Here is a 25,681-nt window from a genome sequence, read left to right as displayed (position 1 = left end):
CTTTCATGGAGAATGGATGGATTGATTCACACCAAATAAACAATATTGTGCTGTTGTGTTACTTAATTAAACAAACCATGGGACTCAAACATGAACTACACATGACACAAACCACTGAGCACACCAGGAAAAGACACACACTTCTACACAGCAGCACTTACATGGTTGCAGGCCAAGCCCCCCCCCCCCCCCCCCCCCCCACTCCCCATCATATAAATGACGCAAGGCTGGCTGCCACATACTGCTTGAGAATGTCAATTCAGTGTGTATCCTAGTGTAAGATAGCGTGACACCAAACGTATTATCAGCACATCCACAGCATAGCTTGATGGATGTACACATATGAAGGAAGAGGGTACCCTCGTCCCCTTGCACTTATCCTCCAAAAAATAAATAAAAAAAGCCCGTTCAGCAGGAGTGATTATTTGCTCATAATGTGCACATCTCTCAAGCAAATTACAGCTATCAATCTTCTTTCGTTTAGCACCTCTCTTCACTTCTCCATCACATCACCTGGCCTGAGGTGGCTGGTTCCTGTTCTATCACAGAGCACGGACGAGGACCACTCTGTGTTGGGAGAGGCAAAGCTCCACTAGAGGGAGCTGTTTTCTTTTTTTCATCATATTTATATCGAATACAGAGTAGCGAATCCTGAGCAAAATTGAGTGTGATGTTGTTTGTTTTGTAGTCATGTGCCCCTAATTTGTCATGGCTGGTGTTTACCAAAAGCCCAATGGAGTCTGCCTAGCAACAAATGACCTTGTAAAACAGGAGTATAGTGTTTATCTATGCAGGGGATACAGTGCCCCCTTGTGTTCCTTTAAAAAAGCTAAGTAAACACCAGTTGCGTATGCCCTCTGAAATCCGCCTAGCAACATTCATTCATTTATTCATTTTCTACCGCTTATCCTCATGAGGGTTGCGGGGTGCTGGAGCCTATCCCAGCTGTCTTTGGGCGAGAGGCGGGGTACACCCTGGACTGGTCGGCAGCCAATCACAGGACACATATAGACAAACAACCATTCACACTCACATTCATACCTATGGACAATTTGGAGTCGCCAATTAACCTAGAATGTTTTTGGAATGTGGGAGGAAACCGGAGTACCTGGAGAAAACCCACGCATGCACGGGGAGAACATGCAAACTCCACACAGAAATGGCCGAGGGTGAAATCGAACTCGGGTATCTTAGCTGTGTAACCACATGACCGCCGTGCAGCCCCACCTAGCAACAGGTTACCACAAAACAGGAAGGTAAAATATATATTAAGAAAGTATGCTACCACAAACATGCCATATTTGTCACTGACTAATGGGCAGTTATGATTGAGCCCTGTGAATTCTGCCTAGCAACAGATGGCCATGCCATTGTCTGAAGCCAAGGTCACAATTTTTTGGCGGTGCAATTTGTGGTATTTTTTTTTTTCTCGTGGCGAATGTAGTTGTGGTGACCATGAAGGAGTAAGACCACCGCACACTGAACATACAACCTCTAAGCCACAAGGAGGTGAAAGCTTTTCTTCCTGTCACTCCCACACACCAGTGACATGGTGCGTATCACACACAAAATTTGACGCTGCTCGCTGTGACTCCATTCATACGTCCATCAAAATTAGAATGAAAGCAAATAGAGTACCCAGCAGCTTTTTATACCCGTTTTCATGCAATTGATGCACAGCTGACTTACTTCACATACGGAGTCAACCGGATGCGACCTCGGCTCAACACGGGAGTATAAAATGGTAACTTCCTATTCCTGCTGGTTCTCATTCAAGGGATACATCATCTCATAGTTTGCCATTTAAATAGCCAAGTTGATGCCGATTGTGCCATTGACTTATGGGACAGTTATGATCAACACACCAATAACTTGTTCCTGTTGCCACTCAACCCAGGGTCACAATGTTGCCAACCCCAAACAGTAGATACTGTATGTGAGTGGGACCCCTGGGTCAGGTATGACTGAACCCACTCAACTTTGCCTATCAACATGAGGCATGTGATGACCTGGAAAAAAACAATCCAAGTGATGTTGATGTATAATATGTTTTTACATTTTCTTGCTTAATTTTAACATACTGCTCTTTTTTTCATTAGAAACATTTATATTTATAGATATATTTGACTTGATAATTACTATGGCAGGCTGCACGGTGGTCAAGTGGTTAGCGTGCAGACCAGGGTTCAATTCCACCCTCGATGACTCCAAATTGTCCATAGGTGTGAATGGTTGTTTGTCTATATGTGCCCTGTGATTGGCTGGCCACCAGTCCAGGGTGTACCCTGCCTCTCGCCCAAAGACAGCTGGGATAGGCACCAGCACCCCGCGACCCTTGTGAGGATAAAATGAATGTAGAAAATGAATGAATAAATTACTATAGCCCTTTTTGGGGAGTTATCTGCTTTATATATATATATATATATATATATATATATAAAATTAAACTAACAAATAAATACATATGTTGTGAAGTATATATATAGTTTTAAAAAAACATCACTGTTGCATGCTGACACTCAGACGTGCACGCGCAGGGCATGGACGCAAATGCAACGTGACACACACACGCGCGCGCACACACGCGCGCACACACACACACACGCGCGCGCGCGCACACACACAAGGTCGACCTCCCATCCCGAGTTCCCGTCCCCAGCTACTTGGTACGCGCACGCGGGCACGTGTTGGCCAAGGACCGTGCACGCGCACCGAGGCGGCGAACAGCGTCACATGCACATCAGATAGAGAGACGAAGGAGTAGAAGAGCAACGGGGCATACCATGGAGATGAATGCGTGATATTTATTATTGACCAATGAGCAGCGTGCGCAAAAAAATAACACAAAAATGAAACTAATCACTCCACTTGGAGAAAGAAAAAGACGGGGGCGCTGCAGCACATCATGCTCACTGACGAGCACGACTGACGTCTCCTGCTGGGATGAAACTAAACGGATGACACATCACACACAGCTGGAATGTTTCATTGTGACTCATTTGGGGGGAAAACACACAAATGATGATAATAATGCCATCACGTGGTGTATTGGAAGCAATGTGCGGGGAGGGAGGCTGGAAGAAAATGTCCTCTCATTTGTAGTTTAACTTGACGACTACAAAAATTATAGGCTGGCTGGTAGGTAGCTAGGTTGGTTGGTTGGTCGACGAGCCAGTTTTTTTTTTTTTAAACCCCCCTCCCCTCCCTCCCTTGCAGATGCACACAGCTCGGCGCGCTCAGTGTGGAGTGGCGCGGCTGGCTGCAGCGGCACATTTGCTCCATCCCCTCTCTTTCACCACGCCGAATATCTACACTAAATATATTTCTAATTCCCACGACACAAGGAGGAGGATTTAATTGTGCGTGTGAGAGACAGAGACCAGAAAGAAGGGAAAAAAGGCTCGTCACGTCAGTGCAAGCTGGTGAGCATCCACACTCTTGTCTATTTGTGCATCCTCCTGTTTGAATGTTCCGTGGAAGGGTGTGTGTGTTTGTCTCTTATATTTAACCAAGAGATTATAGCAGCGGAAGTTAAACCGTGCTGCAATGGGCGGTATTGTCCTTTATAAGAAGACACGGGCATGCTTGTAACAGCATCTTTGAATATACGAAAAAGCGCATTTTGCTATAGTTTGGAGTGCGTTTTTTTAAATGATTTATTTTGTGAGTTGAAAGAGAGAGAGAGACGCGGGAGAGTAAGGGAGAGAAAGAGAGAGAGAGCTGCGCATACATACAGTATCCTCTCCAGCAGCCTCCAGCTAGAATTCGTCAGATCTGAGATCACACAGGATTTACTTTTTTTGCATCATTTTTTTTAGCTCATAGAAGTTGGAAGTGTTGGTGATACAAGACTATAAGGCATCCATCGAGTCCTTTTGCTGTAAGTGTCTTATTTAGTCCTATTTTTTTGGAGGGGGTGGGGGGGTGCAAGAGAGAGTGCGATGAGTTTCGGGGAAGGAGATGTTCTCATTTTGGGAGTGTAATTGATTTCAAGCGTGCTCATCAGGTGAATGAATGGATGGATGGATGGATGCATGCATGATTGAATGGGGTATAAGAGACCAAATTCAGCACCATAGACAGCGCTCCGAACAGCGCGCAGTCGCTTCGTTACGCACGAACTGGATCACCATGCACGGAGCAGCCTTGCAGTGATGCCAGTTGCATGCTAAATCTCAAGCCAAGCATAGCACCCATAGACTGTAGATACGTGTGGTGTTATAATCATAACAGTGCGGTGCACCATGCGTGTGTGTGCAAGTTAGAAAGTGCAGGATTTTGACATTTATATAATATGCATCGGCTTTCAAATCCCTGTCAATCACATCATTTATTCATTAAAAAAAATTACATTGTTTGATTTTCTTCTCTCTAACTATACAAATGTACATACTCTGCATATCCACGTATTAGCTCCTCTGGCCGACATGCATTGCCACTAAATCTTGTTTTTGTATGCATGTATCATCATGCTCAACATCCCAGCTTAATGACTGAGGAGGAAGCAAATGCTCTTATTTTATTTAGAGAGGAGAGAAGGAGGAGGTGGGGGTTGATATTGCGGTGCGGCATCGCTTCACATTGCAGAAGAGCGACGGAGGCACTGCACAGGTGCTATGTAGCGTGCATCTTCAATGACTATGACTATGATTCATTAAAGACGGCGTCAGCTCTATGTTTGATGTCAAAAGGGTGGGGGAGCCTTTTTTTTAATATTTACAAATGAGATATACTGAGCATTTGCGGCTTTTCTAACAATTGTATTACATGATGGGCCGAGTTGACTGCTGACATGGGCTGTATTTGGCCCATGTGCCACATGCTTCCCACTCATGCTAATGATGCCTTACCTCTTCTCCCCAGCAGTGAAAGGTCCTCATATCCAACAATGTGTGGACGAGGCAGCGTGGCCTCACTGTGCCTGTGGGCTTGCTTGCTGGTGGCCAGCGGCGTCCTGAGTGCGAAAAGGTAAACAATAATCAACGTCTATCTGCCAATATATGCATGAACTCCTGTATTGATTTGCTGTATGTATCAAACAACGCCAACTTCTGCACCCAGAATACCTTTTGGTGCACTTATTTTACTGTCAAGCAGGTGTTCTATTTTTTATGGGGTTAGAAACACTCCCCTGGAGCGCATCCGCCGCGGTTGTAAAAGTGGGGCATTCCCACAAGACACCTCCATGCTTATTATATGCAAAGATAGAGAGATAATGAGATAAAAGAGATAAGGAGCCAAAATAGCCACAGTCTATGATTATATGGGATAGTGTCACATCACACATAGCTGACCTGGGCTGAAGTTGCATAAAAATGACCAAAAGACACATTCTTGCAAGGTTATATAATAATCTGTATCAATTATTCAATCACCAATAACAGCAAAATTATAATTAGCCAAGCAGACACCGGCTGTAATATGAAAGCTTTTAATGATGCATGAAAAACCTCATTAATAATCAGTTTATAATCATTCATAAGTTTTTTTTTTGTAGTTGAGACGCTTCAGATTTACAACTAGCAACCACGCCAAAAAAATGATAATTTGCACTCGTGATGCATTCACTTGGGAGCCTAATTTTCATCTTTTTACTACTGGAACATAAAGGGGCTGAAGGACACTCAATGGAAAGTCATTATGGACCAAATCCATTTAATCCGATCTGCTTTTTTGTATCTCAATGAAGAAAAGTGCTTATTGTATAATTCTAATAATCGAGATGAGGTATAGCGTGATGTGCAGTAGCGTGGAGAAAAGGGGGGGGGGGTAGAAAGCAAGAGATACATCAGTGTGAGCCGCACTGTTGCTGTCTAGATGACCTGTAGATGGGGATGGTGCACAATGTTTTATGAGGAAGTGCCCCCCCCCCGGCTGATAAACATGTAAAGTCTTCCCAAAAGCATCTGACAGCATTCTCCCTCTCCTGTTTTCAGTTATTCATTTCCATCCTTGCAATTCCATCCTTCCATTCCATGCAACCTTAAACCCTTTAAGAGTGACTTTGACTTGCAATCTGAATGAGACGGATTGTGAAACATGTCAAATTGGCATACCAGTGGGATGGCGGCATGCACTGGTCCAGATATTGAAATCAACGAGTCATTTAAGTCATTTTCACTAATTAATGACTGTTGTAATCCAAAAGGACAACAGGCAAGACCACCAATAGCTTTCCATGCTTTAGATTCACCCCAAACCACTCAGCAATAGCTAGATGTGTATGCTGTAGAAGACCACAATTCATCCCGCCGGGCATCCTACAATTTTTTATGACACTGTACATGAATCCCTTGTTTATAAATGGAATATTGCTGCAGTTAGAGCACAGAAAACATGTTTACAGCCTTCTAAATATATTATTTAACATTATTAGAGCCCTTCAGACATGAACTAACACCCCTATAGTCACCTTTACACCCCTGAGCTGTGTGGCGGGTGGACAGGAAGCGATAAAAAAAAAAAAGCCTGACTAGGCCTGATTGAATGTGGCATTGGTTGATGAAGGTGACTGTAAATGTGTTTAATAAACCAATGGGATTCAACGATTATCGGGTTCATCGAAAAACCGATGGTTGTCATATCGTTTCAAGTTAATCATCATGTTTTTGTTGTTGTAGATTAGCATCAACTGCGCAATGAAACGCATCTGTGTTTACGGTATCGTAACAAAGTATGGCGAAAGATTGAGATATCTTTGGGTTATTGTAATAACCCGTGAAGAATGTCAATAGCGTTTATACTACAAGGACGAGAACACAGCAAATCTAAATATGTTAAGATTGAAGTGAAGTGAAAATAACACAGATACACAATATTTGATAACCAGTCTGAAGTCAGCTGGGATAGGCTCCAGCAACCCTGCTGAAGATAAGAGGTATAGAAAATGGATGGTTGGACACAAATATCTTTTTCTTGATCTTTTTCGGTGGAAACAGGTGGATCGATCCAGCAATTCTCCGCTGTCAGCACCGTAAAAGGAAGGACCCTGTGTGTCTATGTGTGTGTGTGTGTGTGTGTGTGTTAGGCTGTCGCGACAGGAGTGTTAACATTCACATCCAACACTCTTTTCTCCTGCCCCGTTGTGTTGAAAACAATTGTCGCTGTCCAACACGTATTTTATACGCCACATTTTGACGTCATCATGTCGGGTTGCCGTCTAGCAACAGAAAAATGCAGGATCATTTGGTTGGATTTCTGTGTAAAAGGAACATAATGTCTAAATAAGAATAGAAAAGCCGACTCCCAGTAGAAGCATTCAGGGTGTCTGTGTTATGGGAGCACGCTGGCATCATTTCTGGAATATTAAATGAGAGCAAAGGGTTGAGATTTATTATAGCCTCACCTAATTTAGGACCTTGTATAATCTCACATTGAACTGGATATCCAAAGTGATCATCATTTCCTGTTTTCTTTCTGGAAGCTTGATTACAAAATCCGGGGGAATTGGTGGCTGCAGAGCTGTGCTTTAACCCTTTTATACAAATCCATGTGTGACAGAAATGCAGCATCTGTATTTAGAAAGCAAAATGTCCTGCAGCTCGCTGAAACTCCATCTGCCTCAATCCTTCAGCTTTGACGTTGAGCCATGTCTCGCTTCTCTCCTTTTCTGTCTCCTGCTCCAGCATTCTAACCTTTTTCTGACCCTCTCGCACGCTCCTTCTTGCCTCATCTCCATCACTTTCCCTTTCCTCTTCATGTACGCTCAACAAAAATGCTACATTTTCTTTCTATTTCTCTCAAATACTGTTCCCAAACCGGTCCAAATCTGTGCTAGTGAGCATTTTCTCCATGGTGGAGATCATCCATCCACCTCACAGGTGTGGCATGTCAAGATGCTGCTTAGATCGGGTTATTATTGCACAGGTGTGCCTTAGGCCGACTGCAATAAAAGGTCACACCAAATTGTGCAGCTTTATCACATAGCACAATGCTACAGATGTCACAAATGTTAAAGGAGGCGTCGATGGGCATGCTGACTACAGGAATTTTCCATTTCCATTTCCACAGCAGTTGCAGGTGAATTGAATGTTCATTTCTTTACCGTAAGAAAATTTGGTAGTGCATGCAATCGACTTCACAACCGCCAGGAACTCCGCATGCAGCATCTTGTCTCAAACTAGCCAATCCATAAGCTGCTGCAACAATCAGTTTGCATAAACTGCACATTTTGGAGAGGCCTTTTATTGTGGCCAGGCTAAGACACACTGGTTCAATAACCACGCTGTCTAATCAGCATCTTAATATGCCAAAATGTGAGGTGGATGGATTAGGAGAAGTGTTCACTAATAACGATTTAGACTGATTTGCGAGCAAATACATTTTTATTTTTTTTTTTATCTATATTTTTGTCTCATGTAAATATTTTCTCCCATGTTATTCTCCCACCCACACCCCATGTACCTTCTGTTGCGGCCGCTAACTCATCTCAATGACCTCTTCCTCTCCTTGGAGCTGCTGGGCGAGAAACGCTTGTTTCCAAACAATCGCTGTTTATTTAGCAGGAAGCGAGACTTGCCATTGGCATTAAAAAGCGAAAAAAAAAAAAGAAAGAAAGAGCGGTTGATTGCTTGAGTGCACTGCTAGAGACGTCCTCTCGGTTATCAGCACACAACCACACGGACGGACGTGCGCACGGTACAGTATGTATTGATTAGGATACATATGCAAATACATTCCTGTTGCTTCACATGCAATTAGCGCCTGTGATTATGGAACATCTTAAATATTTATACACAATTGTGATTGTTATTTGGGGATGGCTTGAAGCATTTTGTTTCATGTTCAAACCCTGCATATATCCAGCAGGGCCTGAGTGGCCCGAGAAACACAATTAAGGTATTAATAATGGATTGCAATTTCTTTATTCTCTTAGATTGTGCCTACGTGTGCACGCGCTGTGCATTCGCTGTTATACACTGTAGCACTTGTGAAAGTGGCTTTAATGCATGCAAACATGTCTCCATTATTGCGTACGTGGATGATATGGAATATACGAGGGGGTATTTTCCTTTGGAGTACAATAGAACCTGCAAAGGTCTGTGAAGCTATTTAACATCATAGATTTTTTTTATCATTCCCTCACAATTGAGGGACATAATGGGAATATAACTACAGGCTTTCATATGAGGTATTTTGGACCATGTGGTTTGTTCAGGATTGATTTTTAGACCTTAGGTACCTCAACCCAGAAGGTTATGATCAAAACTTAACTTAAAAAAAAATGTTTTGGGGTTATTACATCATCACATACACAAAACAAATCTGCAATGCTGAAAAAGTCTGTTCTTTTTTGAAAGACGGCAACAATGCAAACAATAGCTTTTTGTGCTTGGTGGCGGTAATTTGATTGCTAACAGACAAGTTGCACGTTTGTGAACATTGTGACTCACCATCTATTGTGTACTTCTTCATCACAACTGCCTCTCCAACTCCTTATTTTGGATGCATGAGTCATACTCTCAGCCTTTTTTTTTTCTGCTGTTCTTTTGGCAATTTTTCGACGACCGCTGTTTTGCGCTGTGTGGCCATAATTTTAGAAGCTCTTCTTCCCTTTGGCAGCTCTGGGCAGAACGGCATGACGGAGGGGGAAACAGATAACACTACAGTGTTCACCAAGATCTTAGACAGCCTTCTGGATGGCTATGACAACCGCCTGAGGCCGGGACTAGGAGGTCAGTAACACATACCGTACAGCATGCCATGTTGCATGGTTATGTAAACCTTGAAGGTACCGGTTCTTGATGTGGGTGGGTTCAGTTTCATGTATTTCCTATGCATTTGGAATGAAAAATGTATGTAAAACAATCTTGGTTACAGCTGTGAGGTTCATAAAGGAATCACATGACATCATACTGTATCGTACCGTTTTATTACAAAAGTAAACCGTATCGTATCGCATTGGGAGTGACTCGTATCCCATGATTTTACAATAACATTGCATTGTAGTTGGAGTTAATTGTATCATGTAGTACGTGGAGTGATTGGTATCGTATCATAATGGTCCATAATTGGAGTGAATTGTATGGTACGATACATATTCTATATGATCATATTGCAGTGTAATTAGAATGATTTGTGTCTTATGTTTTGTATCGCATTTGAAAGAATTTAAATGTAACATAAATGATTATATCACATCCTAATTGGAGTGAATCATACTGTTCCGTATCGCCTCACAACCTAGAGGATTGTGTGGTATCATAACTGGTGTGAATCTTATTGTATTGTATCGCAAAGTAATTGAATCCTACGAAATTGTATTGTAACATGGTATCGTACCATGTTGCATTGTAACTTTGGGTGACATGTATCGTAACATATTGTAACAGGGGGAAATCGTACCTTACTGTATCGTATTGTAATTGGGTTGAATCATATCATACCGTATCGTACTGTACCGGAATGAATCATATCGTATTGTCACTTGGGTGATTGGTATCGTACCATAACGCATTTTATATTGTAATGGGGAAATCGTGCCTTACTCTATCGTATTTTAACTGGAGTGAATCGTTCCATATCTTACCGTATCATACCGTACCGGAAGGTATCCTATCGTATTGTCACTTGGGTGATTGGTATCGTACCACATCATATTGTAACTAGGGTGAATTGTATCGTATCGTACCATGCTATATTGTAACAAGGGGAAAATCGGACCTTACTGTATTGTATTGTAAGGTTGAATCATATCATACCGTATCGTACCTGAACATGTCATTTCGTATTGTCACTTTGGTGATTGGTATCGTAACTGTAGTCAATCGTATCGTACCATAATGTATTATAATGTGGCTGAATCATTGTATTGTATCGTACTGTATGATAATGTAACAGGGGGAAATCGGACCTTACTGTATCATATTGTAATTGGTTGAATCACATCATACCGTATCGTACCATACCGGAACGTATCATAATAATTGTATTGTCACTTGGGTGATTGGTATCGTACCATATCGTATTTAAACTGGGTTGAATTGTATCGTATGGTCACATTGTAACGGGGATATCATACCTTACTGTATCATATTGTAACTGGGGTGAATCGTATCGTACCATGTCGTATTGTAACTAGGGTGAATTGTATCGTACTGTATCATATTGTAACAGGGAAAATCGTACCTTACTGTATCGTATTGTAATTGGGTAGAATCGTATCATACCGTATCATATTGTCACTGGGGTGATTCGCATCATACTGTATCGTGTTGTTACTGGAGTGACATATATCGGACCGTATCTTATTGGAACTGGGGTGAATTGTATCCTACCATATTGTATCGTCACTGGGGTGAATCATATCGTACCATATCGTATTTTAACTGGGGTGAATTGTATCCTACCATATTGTATCGTCACTGGGGTGAATCATATCGTACCATATCGTATTTTAACTGGGGTGAATCGTATCATGCCAAACATATTGCAACTGGGGTGAACCGTATCGTACCGTATTGTATCGAAACTGGGGTGTATCGTACTGTATTGTATCACTTTGTAATTTTTGTATAGCAGCCTATCACATTGGGAGTAGCTTGATCATACATGTACCATGAGGAGTGTATGGAGAACATATCGTATGGGCCTCAGTGATGGAGATGCACATCCCTCCAGTCTATTACTGTATCCTGTTTTTGGCTGGAGAAAGAAAGCGGTAGGGATCCAATGGATAGCATGAGAACCAGATTAAAAAATTAAAGAGAAAAGAGGGAACTATAACGTGAGAAGTGTTGCGTGAAGGACACAGAGGTGTGTGTTGGGTGCGATACTGCAGGCGTTGAAATAAAAGCCAAATAACAGAGGAGGAGAAATGATGGGTATGGAGTTCATACTGCCCATCAATGTTATGCGAGCAGAGTGGCTTATTTGTGCAAATTTATGAGGAGATTGAGCTGTCCCAGTAATGGAGCTGACACTGACGCCAATACTCGCACAAGTGCTTATTGACATCCAAAATGGGCCTTTTTTTATGGTGATGTTTTTGTGCAATGCGATGTGTTGTATTGAATGGAGCGAAGGGGGGGGGGTTTATCCAGGTGGGTTTGCATTAACAGGTAGTCCGTCTAGGAGGGGTGGGCTAATGAATGCCACTGATAGGCACTCACTCTGGCAATTTCCTGCTTCAACAGAGCGTGTAACTGAAGTCAAGACTGACATTTTCGTGACTAGTATTGGGCCAGTTTCGGACCATGACATGGTAAGACTCTCTCTTTTCGCCTGCGTAAATGTCACCAGTTTTCCCCCGCCCCGCTTCATCCACATCCTCTTCCTCAGCATGTGTGGACCTGACAGCGGAGCGGACTCCGAGCTATAAGATATGTCTTCATGCTCATGATTTAGTCCGCTAACTTGTCACGTATTCATAAAACTGTCTTGCGTGTTATGTATTTGCTAGCCTACAGTTACTAATGCCGCCATCATCCAAACTAATGCATGTGCATGATGATCCATTGCCCGTCCTCCGTCCACCACAAAATGTTCTATCCTGTTGCATTCCCCGTTACTCAAAACTGTGACGCTCGGTCCATTACTTATTGTACAAATGTCTACCAATAACCGTTATTTGAAACATAGTTCAAGTGCATTCCCTTGTGTTCATATTTTTACTACACGTTATAATCATTTTCTACTCATGACACTGATTGTGATTTTTGTAAAATAACAAGTAATAAAATTACAAGTAATATTCGAGTAAATGTGTTTTCCATGGGAATTTTTGACGCATTTTTTTGAAAATATGTTAATTATCTATAATATTTCATACAAATGACACTTATTGTACTGATTTTTGTGCAAAATGTTTAATTTAACAGATTTTTTAAACAACAACAACAACAAAAGTATTTGGAGTTCAAGTAAAATTAAATTTTTATTTTTACTAAAACAAAAACAGCAGGATTTGGTTGTAGAGGTTCTATAATATTGCATAGCTGACAATACTGATTTTTTTTTTTACAAAATTATACCTGTTCTTTTGCAAAGTAGCAGAATATTTCTAATAAAATTACAAATAAAAATGTTTGCTACATTTAGCTGAGAAATTTGACATATATACTATAATTAAATTATATATAACTGATTTTTGTTCGACTAAATTCTCGTCAGGCCCATTTTGGTTCTTAATTTCCCAAATATTTACATATGACATTTAGCTGAGAAAGGTGTAAATACATGAATTTGGGATTTTTTGAAACATAAAACATAAAAATTACATTATAGTTAATTTCCATATAAGTTCCATAGACAGTTTAGCTGACCATGCATCCATCTGTCCAACTGCTTATCCAAGGTGGCATCCTGAGCATGGAAGCTCAAACTTCCCTCTCCCTGGCTACTTTGCCCAGTTCCTCCCGGCAGAGCCAGAGGCCTTCCCAGGCCACTTGAGAGACAGAGACATAGTCTTGCCAGGCCACTTGGCCTGGGTCTTCACCAAGGCCTCTAACCGGTCTGACAGCCCCTTAACGCCTCCCCAGGGAGGCGTCCGGGAGGCATACTGACCAGATTCCCGCACCACTTCATCTGGCTCTTCTCAAAGCATTCCAAAGAGGAAACATGGGTTTCCTCCTCAAATGAACTCACCACATAGGAGTGGTCGGGTTCAGAGTGAGTTGGGTGGAATTTTTCCGATACATTTTCTAAATATTCCCGTATGAAGCATATCCTTGCGACACTAGTGAGGACAAGCGGCAGAGAACATGAATGGATGGTCAGATTTTTGAAAATAAAAACACAAATATTTATATTTTATATTATTATTAATTATTATGATTAATATAAAATATTTATATTGCTGAGACATTTTCGAGATGGTATCAATATTTTTCATTTGCGTTAAAAAGCAGAGATGCTGCGGTAAGTCTCAAACAGGTTAAATTGGGTATAAATGAAGGCACATGAGAGCAAAAGCAAACTAAAGTAATCAAAAGGCAAAAAATCCTAATCTGAATATTTCTAATTTGCTGACAACCAATTAGCCACTTCTCTGCTCGGAGCATGTAAAAGCGTGTGTACGCTCTTTGACGTCATCTTTGTTAATTGCCATGGCTGACATGAAGGCCACATTTTTGCTGAGGGAACATTTGAGGAGCATTTCCTCCCATTTTCCTCCTCTATTACCTTGAATCTTGTCTCAACTCATCGTAATTATCTCACTGAGGCTGAGTGGATAGAGGATGTTGAAAAAAAAAAAAAAGGAAAAAACAGACTGTGCTGTAATTTTAACAGGCTCACTTTACTCTGCTGGGCAGTTATGTGGAACCATTAAAATCTGCTCTCAGCTCCAGTCATTAGCTGGCTTCAGAATCAAATATCCGCCTGATTTGGAGTCCGCCGCTTCCTTTTTGTGTCAATTTGCATTTGCAGGAGAAAATGAGCTCATGATCATTTTTTCACCTAACAATGTATCCGATGACCAGAAGTTAATTTGTCATACGTTGCATTCAACACGACAGGAATGACTGTTATTAAGGAAAAGGGACGTTCTTAGCGAAAATAACAAAGCGGTCGGTCTCCCATAAAGCACACGATGCAGGGAATCATGCACCTCCGTGTACCAACATGAAGAGACAGCTACCAGCAGGGAAAAGTAGGCCGAGGCTGCCGTATGAAAGTCAAAGTGACACGGACAAGAGCTTGTCAAAGACGTGAAGAAAATACAGTAGAAAAGAAACAAGGTGGGTGTCAAAGACTTTGCCTGAACTCTGTGACCCCCCTTCATCCCCATTCTAGGAGTACACCATCGACGTGTTCTTCAGACAGAGCTGGAAGGACGAGAGGTTAAAGTTCAAGGGTCCCATGGCCGTGCTACGTCTCAATAATCTGATGGCGAGCAAGATCTGGACGCCTGATACATTCTTTCATAACGGCAAAAAGTCGGTTGCACACAACATGACCATGCCTAATAAACTACTACGGATTACAGAGGAAGGCACGCTGCTCTACACCATGAGGTATGTGGACACGCTGCATTTGGGTGGGTTTCATTAACTTCTAATTACTGGGGAAGAAGCACATAAGGTGCATTTGTTGTAGGCAGCCATCCTATGGGAATAAATGGACGTAGTGGAAGATGTATTTTCAATGGTGTTGGATTTATGGTCTTGTAAGGACATGTTTAACACAGGAAGTCAATAAAATGTTCAAATTAAAGTTGAATACGCAGTTTAATAAACTGCATTTACAATAAGGTGTAATTCAAAGTTTTAAAAAAATAAACTAAAACATTAACATTATTATTATGATAACGCAATTTGCATAGATGAACATGGCAGATAATGTATGTAGTATTAATACACTAATTAATAGCTGCATTGATTAGATTTCTGCAAAAACAATTCCTTATTTTTAAATATTTTTTTCATAAATTTAAATATATTGATAACGATATTTAACTGTGATTAATCACATGTTGTCCGTAGTTCCTTATTGATCACAATTATCGTATTTTCTGGACTATAAGTCGCTCCGGAGTATAAGTTGCTCTATGCCAGAAATACATAATTAGGTCGAAAAAAACATACATAAGTCGCACTGGAGTATACTAAGGCGCATTTTTTGCGGGTAATTTATTTTACAAACTACATTACGTCCTCTTGGAAGGCAAGTTCTAACAATAAAAGAATAGAGAACAGGCTGAATAGGTGTAAGATATGCTAACACAATGGTTATTCAGCTACACAAAAAATAAACATGAACAGAAAACGTGTCCAGTGTTTATGTAACATAAACACTTCTTTCATTCATAAGTCACTCTGGAGTATAAGTGGCAGGGACAGCCAACCTATGAAAAAAGTGTGACTCATAGTCCGGAAAATACGGTATATGTGATTAATTCATCACAATGTCCAATTTTCATATTTAATTTAGCCATCTTTACCATTTGTGGTATAGATAATGGATGGATAAAAAGCAATTTTTATGCTTGAAAATCCATCCATCCATTTTCTATGCTGCTTATCCTCAGTAGGGTTGTGGGTATGCTGGAGCCTAGCCCAGCTGTTTTTGGAGCAGAGGCAGGGTCTACCCTGGACAACCATTCACACTCACATTCATACCTATGGACAATTTGAAGTCACCAATTAACCTAGCATGTTTTTGGAATGTGGGAGGATACCGGAGTAAATAGAGAAAACCAACCCATGCATGGGGAAAAACGTCCACACTGACATGACCAAGCGGAGATTCGAACCCAGGTCTTCCCGATCTCCTGACTGTGTGGCCTAAATGCGAACCACTCTTCCATGCTTGAATATACTTATATACTTAAAATATACACTTATTTAGTAATGTAAATTGAGTAAATATATATGTAAATATGTAAATGTATGCATGTATAATAAGTATAATAACTAAACTACCCGTATTTGTAACTGTGACCACAGTTCATACACTAAATGTCAGGAGTTGATGAAACCATCCAAGCTTACATAGCTACGCTAAGCGAGGATTGTAAGACATTTATTTCACATGTTCGCTGGGGGAGGGGGCGCCCATGTTGCTGTCACAGATGAGCGAGATGAGTGGACGGATGGAAGATTAGTGTGCCACGGGTGGCCTGACATGCTGTTTTTTCAACAAGCTGTCAGAAAATAGAGGACCGCAGATCAGGCAAACCTAGCCGACGTGTGTTTCCGAGCAGGAAGACGATGCAGTTTGACAGCGTTGCGCTCTGATCGACTGGAAACTCCATATGTTCCTGTTTACACACACTGTTCCTTTTCTGTAATGTTGTGTTTTTTTTAATCATCTCCTCGTGTCTTGTATGATGGCTTTAGGCTGACTGTGAGAGCAGAATGCCCCATGCACCTTGAAGACTTCCCCATGGATGCTCATGCCTGCCCACTCAAGTTTGGCAGCTGTAAGTGCTTTCTGGAGGCGTCCACATATGCACAGGCCTGGTCTTAGGACACTTTAGTGGCATTTTGTACAAACTAAAGTGAGAAAGTTAGCATCATTACATGAAAAAATAACCAATCTCTGCAAAACTACAAACAAAGATGCAAATACTAAGCTATAATATCATTTAAAAAACCAAATAGCCAATTTCCATGATATTTTGTAAAGCGATATTTCATAGGTCAAAAAGATTCCATTATATTTTGCACTCATGATGTTGCTAAACCTTAAACACCTGACCTGGCATTGCAAAATATGCTTTCTCAGATTTCTTGTACCGCCTCTGTTATGGCTCTGACACAACATCTGAAGTCTGAAAATATTTTCTTCCTCCATTCTGACAGAAGAAAAAGATGGAAAAGACACTCCTGGCTATAACAAGCAGTGTGAAAGGGGTCAAAAACTGCTTGCACGCAAAGATCCTGCAAAATTGTCACATTGCCTTTAACCGTCTGTGCCTTTTAAACAAAACCCAGCAAAGCTAGCCAACAAGGCATCCTGCCCGACAAAGGAAAAAAAAAAAAAACACATGGCAGCTTATGATGTGACCCGTACTTGTCAGACAACGACAATTACTTTTCAAAACACAATCATTCCCTTTCACACAACCGCTGTCCCACCTCTGTTGTGACCTCCAAAGTTGAAAAACTTGTAGGTTTGTCCCACCCACGTTCTGTATTGTAATATTCACACAGAACAGTGACCTGGGAAAAAGAAGTGTGAAAGGAGTCTGAGTCATTTTTCACACGTAAAGCATGAACCTTTTTCCACAAAGCCACTTGAAGTGGGATGTCGGTGTACATGTGTGAGCTTTCACAGAGCAACATGACATCCAGTGTTTAGATATTTGTTCAAGTTCACACTCATTGCTGAATACCCTTTTACACAGGCAGCGCCAATGCTCTGATAATATATCCAAAAGGAGCTGTATACGGAGAACTGATTCATTTGTTTAGAATACCATAACATGAAACGTCCCCTGGGATAGGCTCTAGCCAGCGACCACAGACTGACAAAATGGATAGATGGCTGACTTGTCATGAGATGATGTCACCCTCACGCTCACACTTCATCCAACTGGAAGCATGACGGATAAAGAACGACAACATGGTAACAGATGTTCTCCCAGAGGAACTGTCCGCTAAGGCCCCCCTCCGGCCTCCTTCGACCCTGCCAGGCCATGTGAGTCCCTGCCAGACCCTGGCAGGCAAGCGACGAGTGGACCTTTGTTTATCCGAGGCAGCGTGCTTTGAAAAACGTCCAGATCGCCACACCAGCTCCTCAGTGCTGACAGCTATATAGGCCATACACCTTGCATGGCGCTGGAACACAGCAACGACAGCACCAGCGAGATGATGGAGCAATGAGACATGAATGGCCAATGAGAGCAAAAGTGAAGCAATACTGGCGTCGCCATTTGTCAGACAGCCGCACAGCACGAGCCAGAGGACCCCATCCTCCGCTCGTGCACCCCATTCACCTCTTATCCTCTTTAAATTGAATCCACTCCCTAAATATTTCAGTGTTTAGCTCTCTGCCTTCTGCTGCAGTCTGCAGCCGAGAGCCATCCTTTCCTCAGCAGTGGTCGAGCCACAATGCAGTCTTGACAGGTTGGCTGGCCGCAGGCTAGAAAACACTGACTTGGCTTTTTTAAGGTCACATTGTCCTGTTGGGATGGTGTGTGTTTGCGTTCCTTATGAAATTGGAACATGACATGATGTGACACCACGTCACATAATAAAATTAGACCAGTTTGGAAAGGCGCAACATGACTCCAATACAAAGCTATTCAACTCAATTCTTCTGGGGTCAACTTTTGAGCAGCTGATAAACAGCCTATTCATTCATTCATTTTCTACCGCTTTTCCTCACGAGGGTCGCGGCAGTGCTGGAGCCTATCCCAGCTGTCTTTGGGCACCCTGGACTGGTCGCCAGCCAATCACAGGGCACATATAGACAAACAACCATACACAAGCAATCTAAACATTGATTCATTTTCTACCGCTTTTCCTCACGAGGGTCGCAGGGGTTGCTGGAGCCTATCCCAGTTGTCTTCGGGCAGGAGGCGGGGTACACGCCAGCCAATCACAGGGCACATATAGTCAAACAACCATTCACAAGCAATGTAAACATTGATTCATTTTCTACCGCTTTTCCTCACGAGGGTCGCAGGGGGTGCTGGAGCCTATCCCAGCTGTCAAACAACCATTCACACTCACATTCATACCTATGGACAATTTTGAGTCGCCAATTAACCTAGCATGTTTTTGGAATGTGGGAGGAAACCTGAGAAAACCCACCATGCATGGGGAGAACATGCAGGGTGGAATTGAATCCTGGTCTCCTAACTGTGAGGTCTGCGCGCTAACCACTCGACCGCCGTGCCACGAAATTCTTCCGGGGGAAGAACAATATTTTCAGAAAGGACCGGAGGGTGCAGCCTTCTGGTTTCACTTTTATTCTTAATCATGACATTTTGTCTTAAAGTCAGAATCTAGAGACCTAGTACAAAAAAAATTGTGGACCAGATTTGGCTGAAATGTCCTGCTCTAAAACTATTTTCTTTCATTCCTTCTTAGACGCTTACACTCGAGCAGAGGTGGTGTACGTATGGACCAGAGGGGCCGCCCAATCTGTGGTGGTGGCAGATGACGGTTCACGGTTAAACCAGTACGATCTGATGGGGCAAAGCGTGGATTCGGGTGTGGTGCAATCCAGCACAGGTAAGCTCTGCTCTATGTTTTCTTTATCAGTGCTAAAGGGATTTTAGGACTACACAGGGACGTTCCCTAGTCACTTCCTGACATTGTCACGTACGTTCCACAGGAGAGTATGTGGTGATGACGACTCACTTCCACCTGAAGAGAAAAATCGGCTACTTTGTGATCCAGACGTATCTGCCCTGCATCATGACAGTCATCCTCTCCCAGGTGTCCTTCTGGCTCAACAGAGAGTCCGTCCCTGCCAGGACTGTCTTTGGTAAGTGGTCTTCATTCCGCATTGGAGCAAACACGACAAGGTCTTTTCAAAAGGGGTGGTGTGTCTTCCAGTTGCCGAGCAACTCACATCTATCAATATTCCCCATCTTACTCTCGGCACTGAAGCTAATACGCATATTCCCGGCGTAGTTCATGTGTCCTCGAACCATTCCTTCAAGTATATGACATCTTTAAAAGAAGAACTTGGCTTATCTTGGAAGTGCATATTAAATGCACAATACATATAAGATATGATAATTGCGTTCTATTCTATTTGAGTGTATTCTGCGGCAATGAAAGGCTTTAATCAGTCAGTGCTGCAGTGAAATTTCATGCAAAAATCTCAGCGTGGATTGGGATGTTTAAGCTTTAAATTGTGTGTATGTGTCTGTCACACTGGGGTCTTACATAACATAACAGTGGCCAAAAGAGAAGCTCTTGCTTGCTAGTCTGCAGCATGCTCTGTAGCACAGCAGCAGGCGGAATGTCCTTGAGTTACCTCACACAACACTCCTTCTCTTCCTCTCTTTTTTCCCTCTCTCTCTCTCTCTCTCTCTCTCTCTCTCTCTCTCTCTCACGGATGTCAGTGTTTCCCTTGGCCCACTTTAACTTAAAACAGGCAGAAGCTTTTTCAGCTCTTTTGCAACTTCCAAGCTGTTGTTTTTTTTTTTTTAATCTATGTTAGTGAATCCGCTTGTGTTTATGTGTAGCAGCTAAGCTACCTGTCGTAAAGAGTTGTAATTAAAGTTGTAAGTAATTATTTTTGATAACCACCACCTTGCATAATATAGCGAACCCGTCGGACTCAAAGTAAGCCACAAATTCAAAACGACGTGCTACATTTTGATGTGCGTGTGTAGTTTCAACAATGTGATCATTCCTCCTGCCAGTTAGTAATGATAATCACCACCTTTCTTCATAAGATTGACCAGAACGACAAGGGGTGTCACGATATACTCAGCCCAAGCGAGGCGAGACGATATTTTGCCATTACTTTTAAGAAACTTTGAATGCATCACCTAAGCTTTTAAATGTTGAATTTATTTCCACAAAAAATTATTAATGTTAAAATAATGACAGCAGTTGTAACTGCTACTACTGATGCTTAGTTATGAAAAGAATATAGATTGCAAATTGCAGTAGATTAGCTTGTTTAATTTATAAGAAATACAGATCCCGTGATGCTTAGAATGAAGTAGTGAATTTGTGACGTTTATAAAAGTCATCTGCATTGGTCTTGTTTTCTTTGTCTTGTGATCTGACAAATCTTCAGTAACTTTGATCAAATGCAAAACCTCAGATGGGAAAAAAAACAGCTACACATTGTGAGCGAGTAACACTGAAACATCAAGGTGGGTTGGACTGCAAGGTTTATTGTGTGCATAAAACACGTACTGTGCAGTTCCAACCCTCCCTTGTACAAAGCCACTTCCTTATTATGTGTATTATCATTCATAGTTGTGATACCATAGTTCACAGACTGATGGACTTATTTCCTCAAAATAGGAAGTATCATTACGTTGTAATCTCGCAAGATTTTGTGACACCTCGACGGCAAAAGATAAACCAACTCAAAGCCCACGGCCCAATTGCTCATAAACGAATCAATGTGATCGTTCTTTCAGCCATGTATTACAAATATTCTTTACTTTGCATATTAAAATTACTAGAAAAACTCACTAATATGTACCGTATGAGCCACAAATTCAAAGCCCAAAAGCGTGGTACAATCAATGCGATCGTTCCTCCCACCACTTATTGATAACTGCCACTATGACTAATCCTGAATATCTAATCAGAACAATTCCAAATAATCAATACATTTTGAACCTGCTTGTGTTTAGATATGACAGCTGAGCTACTACCTGCCGTGACGTGGTGACGAGGATGACCCAGATTGGATTTTAAAAATCCAAAGTATCTAGGTCATGTGTGTGTTCCGCATGCATGCAATCATTGCTGGTTTTTGCACTGGAAAAAAACAGCAAGGGGGGAATGCAGCATATGGACGCAGCACGCACATACACACATACACCCGTTCTCACAAAGCAAACACCCCCCCACATACACACACACACACACCCAACCCAGCGCATGAGGTAGGTCATTCCAGCAATTAATATGCGTCTTCTGAGATGGAAGAATAATGAGCATGCTGCTTAAAGAAGTTAAAACGTCAATGCAGATGTAAATGAATCATTAAGAACGGTGTTAGGAGATTTATGTACTTTTATGATCTATTGTACTCTTGTCTGCTGTTATTCGAATGAAAATACACACACTAAGATGCCCGAAGCACTAAGCTGCCTCGTTACCAGCGAGGTCTTATGTAAGTCATTTTACTCATGTAAAGTGTTCCAAAAGTTCAGTTGTTCAAAATTAAATTGTAGTTTTTAGCGGTTTTTATCGGTCAGTCTCATGAACTGGCCAATGCATTTGTCCAGTGCAAAAATGCAGTGGGATTTGAACCTGGTATTGATCAGTCTAATAAACCAGCCAATGCATCATCAATCAAAAAACAACCACTCAAGTTAATAAGGAGTGCTGTCCTTACATGGAATACTCAATATATAGTAAACCATCAATATAAGATGTCATGTTGTCATACACCCCAATGCCTTAGTGCATATCTTGCATACAATAAATAGGATGTATACGATATATATATATTTAGATATGACTTTTAAATGAAAACCATAACCAGTCAAGCCAGTTAGGAGTACTACTCCATCATATTTTTCATCTATGTTCATTCCATTTGCATGAATATTGAGCTTGGTATCAAGAAAGACTTACTTACTGGTAGTCCCGGTTTTCAAGTGGTGCCCTCTTCTTGTTCACGGCCCGTGTATCATGAAGCAGGGGCGACCGTCTCTCTCTGATAAAAGATGAAAACGATTCAAAAATGAATTGAAAGTGAGCGTCACTCATGCTGGCTCGCATGCAGCGGTCATTGATTAAGATTTCAAAAGCATTAAGTTTTTATGTCCATTAGTGATGTATGTGCTTGTATGAGAGCGCCTTCACATATCCACTTTTTCAACTCCAACGCTGATTTAGTTGCACGCTCTCTTGTAATACATAAAAGACATTAGAACAACCCCAAAAAAAAAAAAAAAACACTCGCATCCATTACCCATTACCTGGTAAGCTACACAAGATTGCTATTCAAAGCATGGCATCTCTTTGTTTGGCACAATATATCAAAGATGAAGCTGAAGGTTGTGTGATCAGATGTGTCCAACACAGATGCATCAAGGGGACACACACGCCTCATTACCATGGACAAATGCAATCACATGATGTGGCGAGAAAGCACATCTTCACTAAACCTAGCCTGAGGCAATTTCCTAACACAGCAGTAGATATCTTATTTATTCATCATTGTGCCGATTAAGGCTGGATTTAAACTCTGTAGCTCACAATTATGATGTTTTTTTTTCTTTCGCTTGCGGTTTGGCTAGGACTCAAAATGTGCAATAAATTCAAGGTCTATGGTACAATTGCACATGCATGAGCACCAAACCTGGGTGTGTGTTTTTTTCCCCGCCAGTTATTAATGATTGGATTAACAAAAAAAAGCAGAACAACTCAAAATAAGCCAAAAAGTCCAATAGCTCATGCAAAAAAAATTGTGAGTGTGTGTGTGGCACAATCACTGTAATCATTCTAGTTATTTGTGATAACCACCACCTTTCATGATAAAAATAACCAGAATAATAAGCCACAAATTAAAATCAATGATACCGTGGACTTTTTATTTTGAGTAGTCCTGGTTAGTTGTATCATGCAAGGTGTTTATAATCATTAACAACTGGTGAGGGGAATGACCGCATTGATGAAACTACACTTCCAGCTTTTGCACATGCACAGTAGTAATACAATCATTCCCCTCACCAGTTATTAATGATAATAAACACCTTGCATTATACACCTAACCAGGACTACTCAAAACCTAGTGAGTGTATGTGTGGCACAATCAGTGTAATCATTCCAGTTATTTGTGATAACCACCACCTTTCATGATAAAAATAACCAGAATAATAAGCCACAAATTAAAATCAATGATACCATGGACTTCTTATTTTGAGTAGTCCTGTTTAGTTGTATCATGCAAGGTGTTTATTATCATTAACAACTGGTAAGGGGAATGATTGTATTGATGAAACTACACTTCCAGCTTTTGTACATATACAATAGCAATTATGCGTTCTGCATATGTCTTATTGTAAATGATACATACTATCTCATATAATAAAACCAACTGGAACAAATCAAAATTAGACATATATTCAAAGCAGGTCGCATAAGTGCTTATGTTTGAGTGCAAAACCCGAAACATGGTCAGCCAGTTAATAATAACTACCACCACCTTTCTGAATAAAACAAAACAGAAACACCTCCAAAAAAGACAGAGCCTACAGCAAAATTGATGTGCATGAGCGTGTTCAAACCTGCAATTATTACTTCTACCAGTTATTGATGATAACCATCACAATGAAATTAACCAGAACCATTTACAATAAGACATATGTAGAATGCACAATTTCTACTGCATATGTGAAAAAGCTGGAAGCGTAGTTTCATCAATACAATCATTCCCCTCACCAGTTAATGATAATAAACACCTTGCATGATACAACTAACCAGGACTACTCAAAATAAGAAGTCCATGGCATCATTGATTTTAATTTGTGGCTTATTATTCTGATTATTTTTATCATGAAAGGTGGTGGTTATCACGAATAACTGGAATGATTACACTGATTGTGCCACACATACAGTCACTAAAGTTTATTGCATGAGCTATTGGACTTTGTGGCTTATTTTGAGTTATTCTGCTTTTTTTGTTAATGCCCTTACTAGTTATTAATGATAATAAACACCTTGCATGATACAACTAACCAGGACTACTCAAAATAAGAATGCTCACATGGGAGCTGAGCTGTCACAAGCTTCCTTCTCCGCTCTTTAAGAACAATTGGCAGCGTAACCGACTCTCCCAGGATGCTCTTTAATGCTCCTCATTAAGGAAAAAGACCTAAAGTAATGTGTAGGTGCATAGACAAACCTTTGTTCCACTTTAATAGACAGGTAAAGCACTACTCTCCCAGCGAATGGTGGAGTCCTGTCCTACTTTCTCATTGTTCTTTTAACCTCATCCCGCATTTTGGTTGTCATGTTTAATTGGTGACACACTCAGTCACATCACTGTCAGTGGCAAATATTTGCCCAGAATCAGTGAGCCAGAGAGCGGAGTGGAGCCAGCGCTGCCATTCCTCTGAAGGTCTGCTCTCACCCACAGAGATTTGTCTATGTGTGGCTGTGATCCAACGGCTGAGTGGGGATTTTACCCATTGGCTTGAGCACGGTCAGATTAATTCAAAACTGTCGTTTCAAGGGTATGCAATCAAGCTCTAAAGGGGGGGAAACCGGCCCATGGAACAAATATATTATCAGTGATATCAGTGATGAATAAACTGCATTATAGTCATTTGGAAACAGGAGTATGTGTGCAGAACACAGGTCACAGTACTTGAGATGGACCTCAATTGGTATTGATAGCTTGGATTTTGATCACATGTTGTTGAAATGTTGTAAAAAAAAAGTGTAATTTATCAACTTCCCATTTGGTAGAACAACTAAATGTATTTTCTCACATAGCTCATGCATGAAATATATATATACATATACATATATATATATATATATATATATATATATATATATATATACACACACATTTATCTGCAGTGACTTCACTTAGACAGGAGCCTCGTAGATAAGAATTTCCCAAAGCTTAG

At 41.2% G+C, this 25,681-nt stretch overlaps 1 protein-coding gene across 5 annotated transcripts in view; it reads left to right on the top strand.

Annotated features, from left to right (window-relative positions):
- Nucleotides 1–3,295: 3,295 nt before the first annotated feature.
- Nucleotides 3,296–25,681, top strand: part of gabra1 (gamma-aminobutyric acid type A receptor subunit alpha1) — a 36,042-nt gene continuing 13,656 nt past the window's right edge. The window contains exons 1-9 of one of the 5 annotated variants that reach the window (XM_078787726.1): nucleotides 3,296–3,422; nucleotides 3,819–3,880; nucleotides 4,867–4,968; nucleotides 9,562–9,674; nucleotides 12,135–12,202; nucleotides 14,734–14,954; nucleotides 16,779–16,861; nucleotides 19,479–19,622; nucleotides 19,726–19,878. In XM_078787726.1, the coding sequence (XP_078643852.1) occupies nucleotides 4,889–4,968; nucleotides 9,562–9,674; nucleotides 12,135–12,202; nucleotides 14,734–14,954; nucleotides 16,779–16,861; nucleotides 19,479–19,622; nucleotides 19,726–19,878 (862 nt within the window). In that variant the 5' untranslated portion in view covers nucleotides 3,296–3,422; nucleotides 3,819–3,880; nucleotides 4,867–4,888. Of the gene's footprint in view, nucleotides 3,423–3,818; nucleotides 3,881–4,474; nucleotides 4,612–4,863; nucleotides 4,969–9,561; nucleotides 9,675–12,134; nucleotides 12,203–14,733; nucleotides 14,955–16,778; nucleotides 16,862–19,478; nucleotides 19,623–19,725; nucleotides 19,879–25,681 lie in introns of those variants that run through there. The other 4 variants (XM_058087218.2, XM_058087219.2, XM_058087217.2 and 1 more) reach the window with 4 other exon arrangements.

Source organism: Doryrhamphus excisus, linkage group LG21, assembly GCF_037039965.1.
Source record: "Doryrhamphus excisus strain RoL-2023G ecotype Guam linkage group LG21, RoL_Dexc_Guam_v1.1, whole genome shotgun sequence".
In the NCBI taxonomy this organism is placed as follows: domain Eukaryota; kingdom Metazoa; phylum Chordata; class Actinopteri; order Syngnathiformes; family Syngnathidae; genus Doryrhamphus; species Doryrhamphus excisus.
The sequence above is the reverse complement of the archived record's forward strand: the minus strand, read 5'-3'. Positions and strand labels throughout refer to the sequence as shown.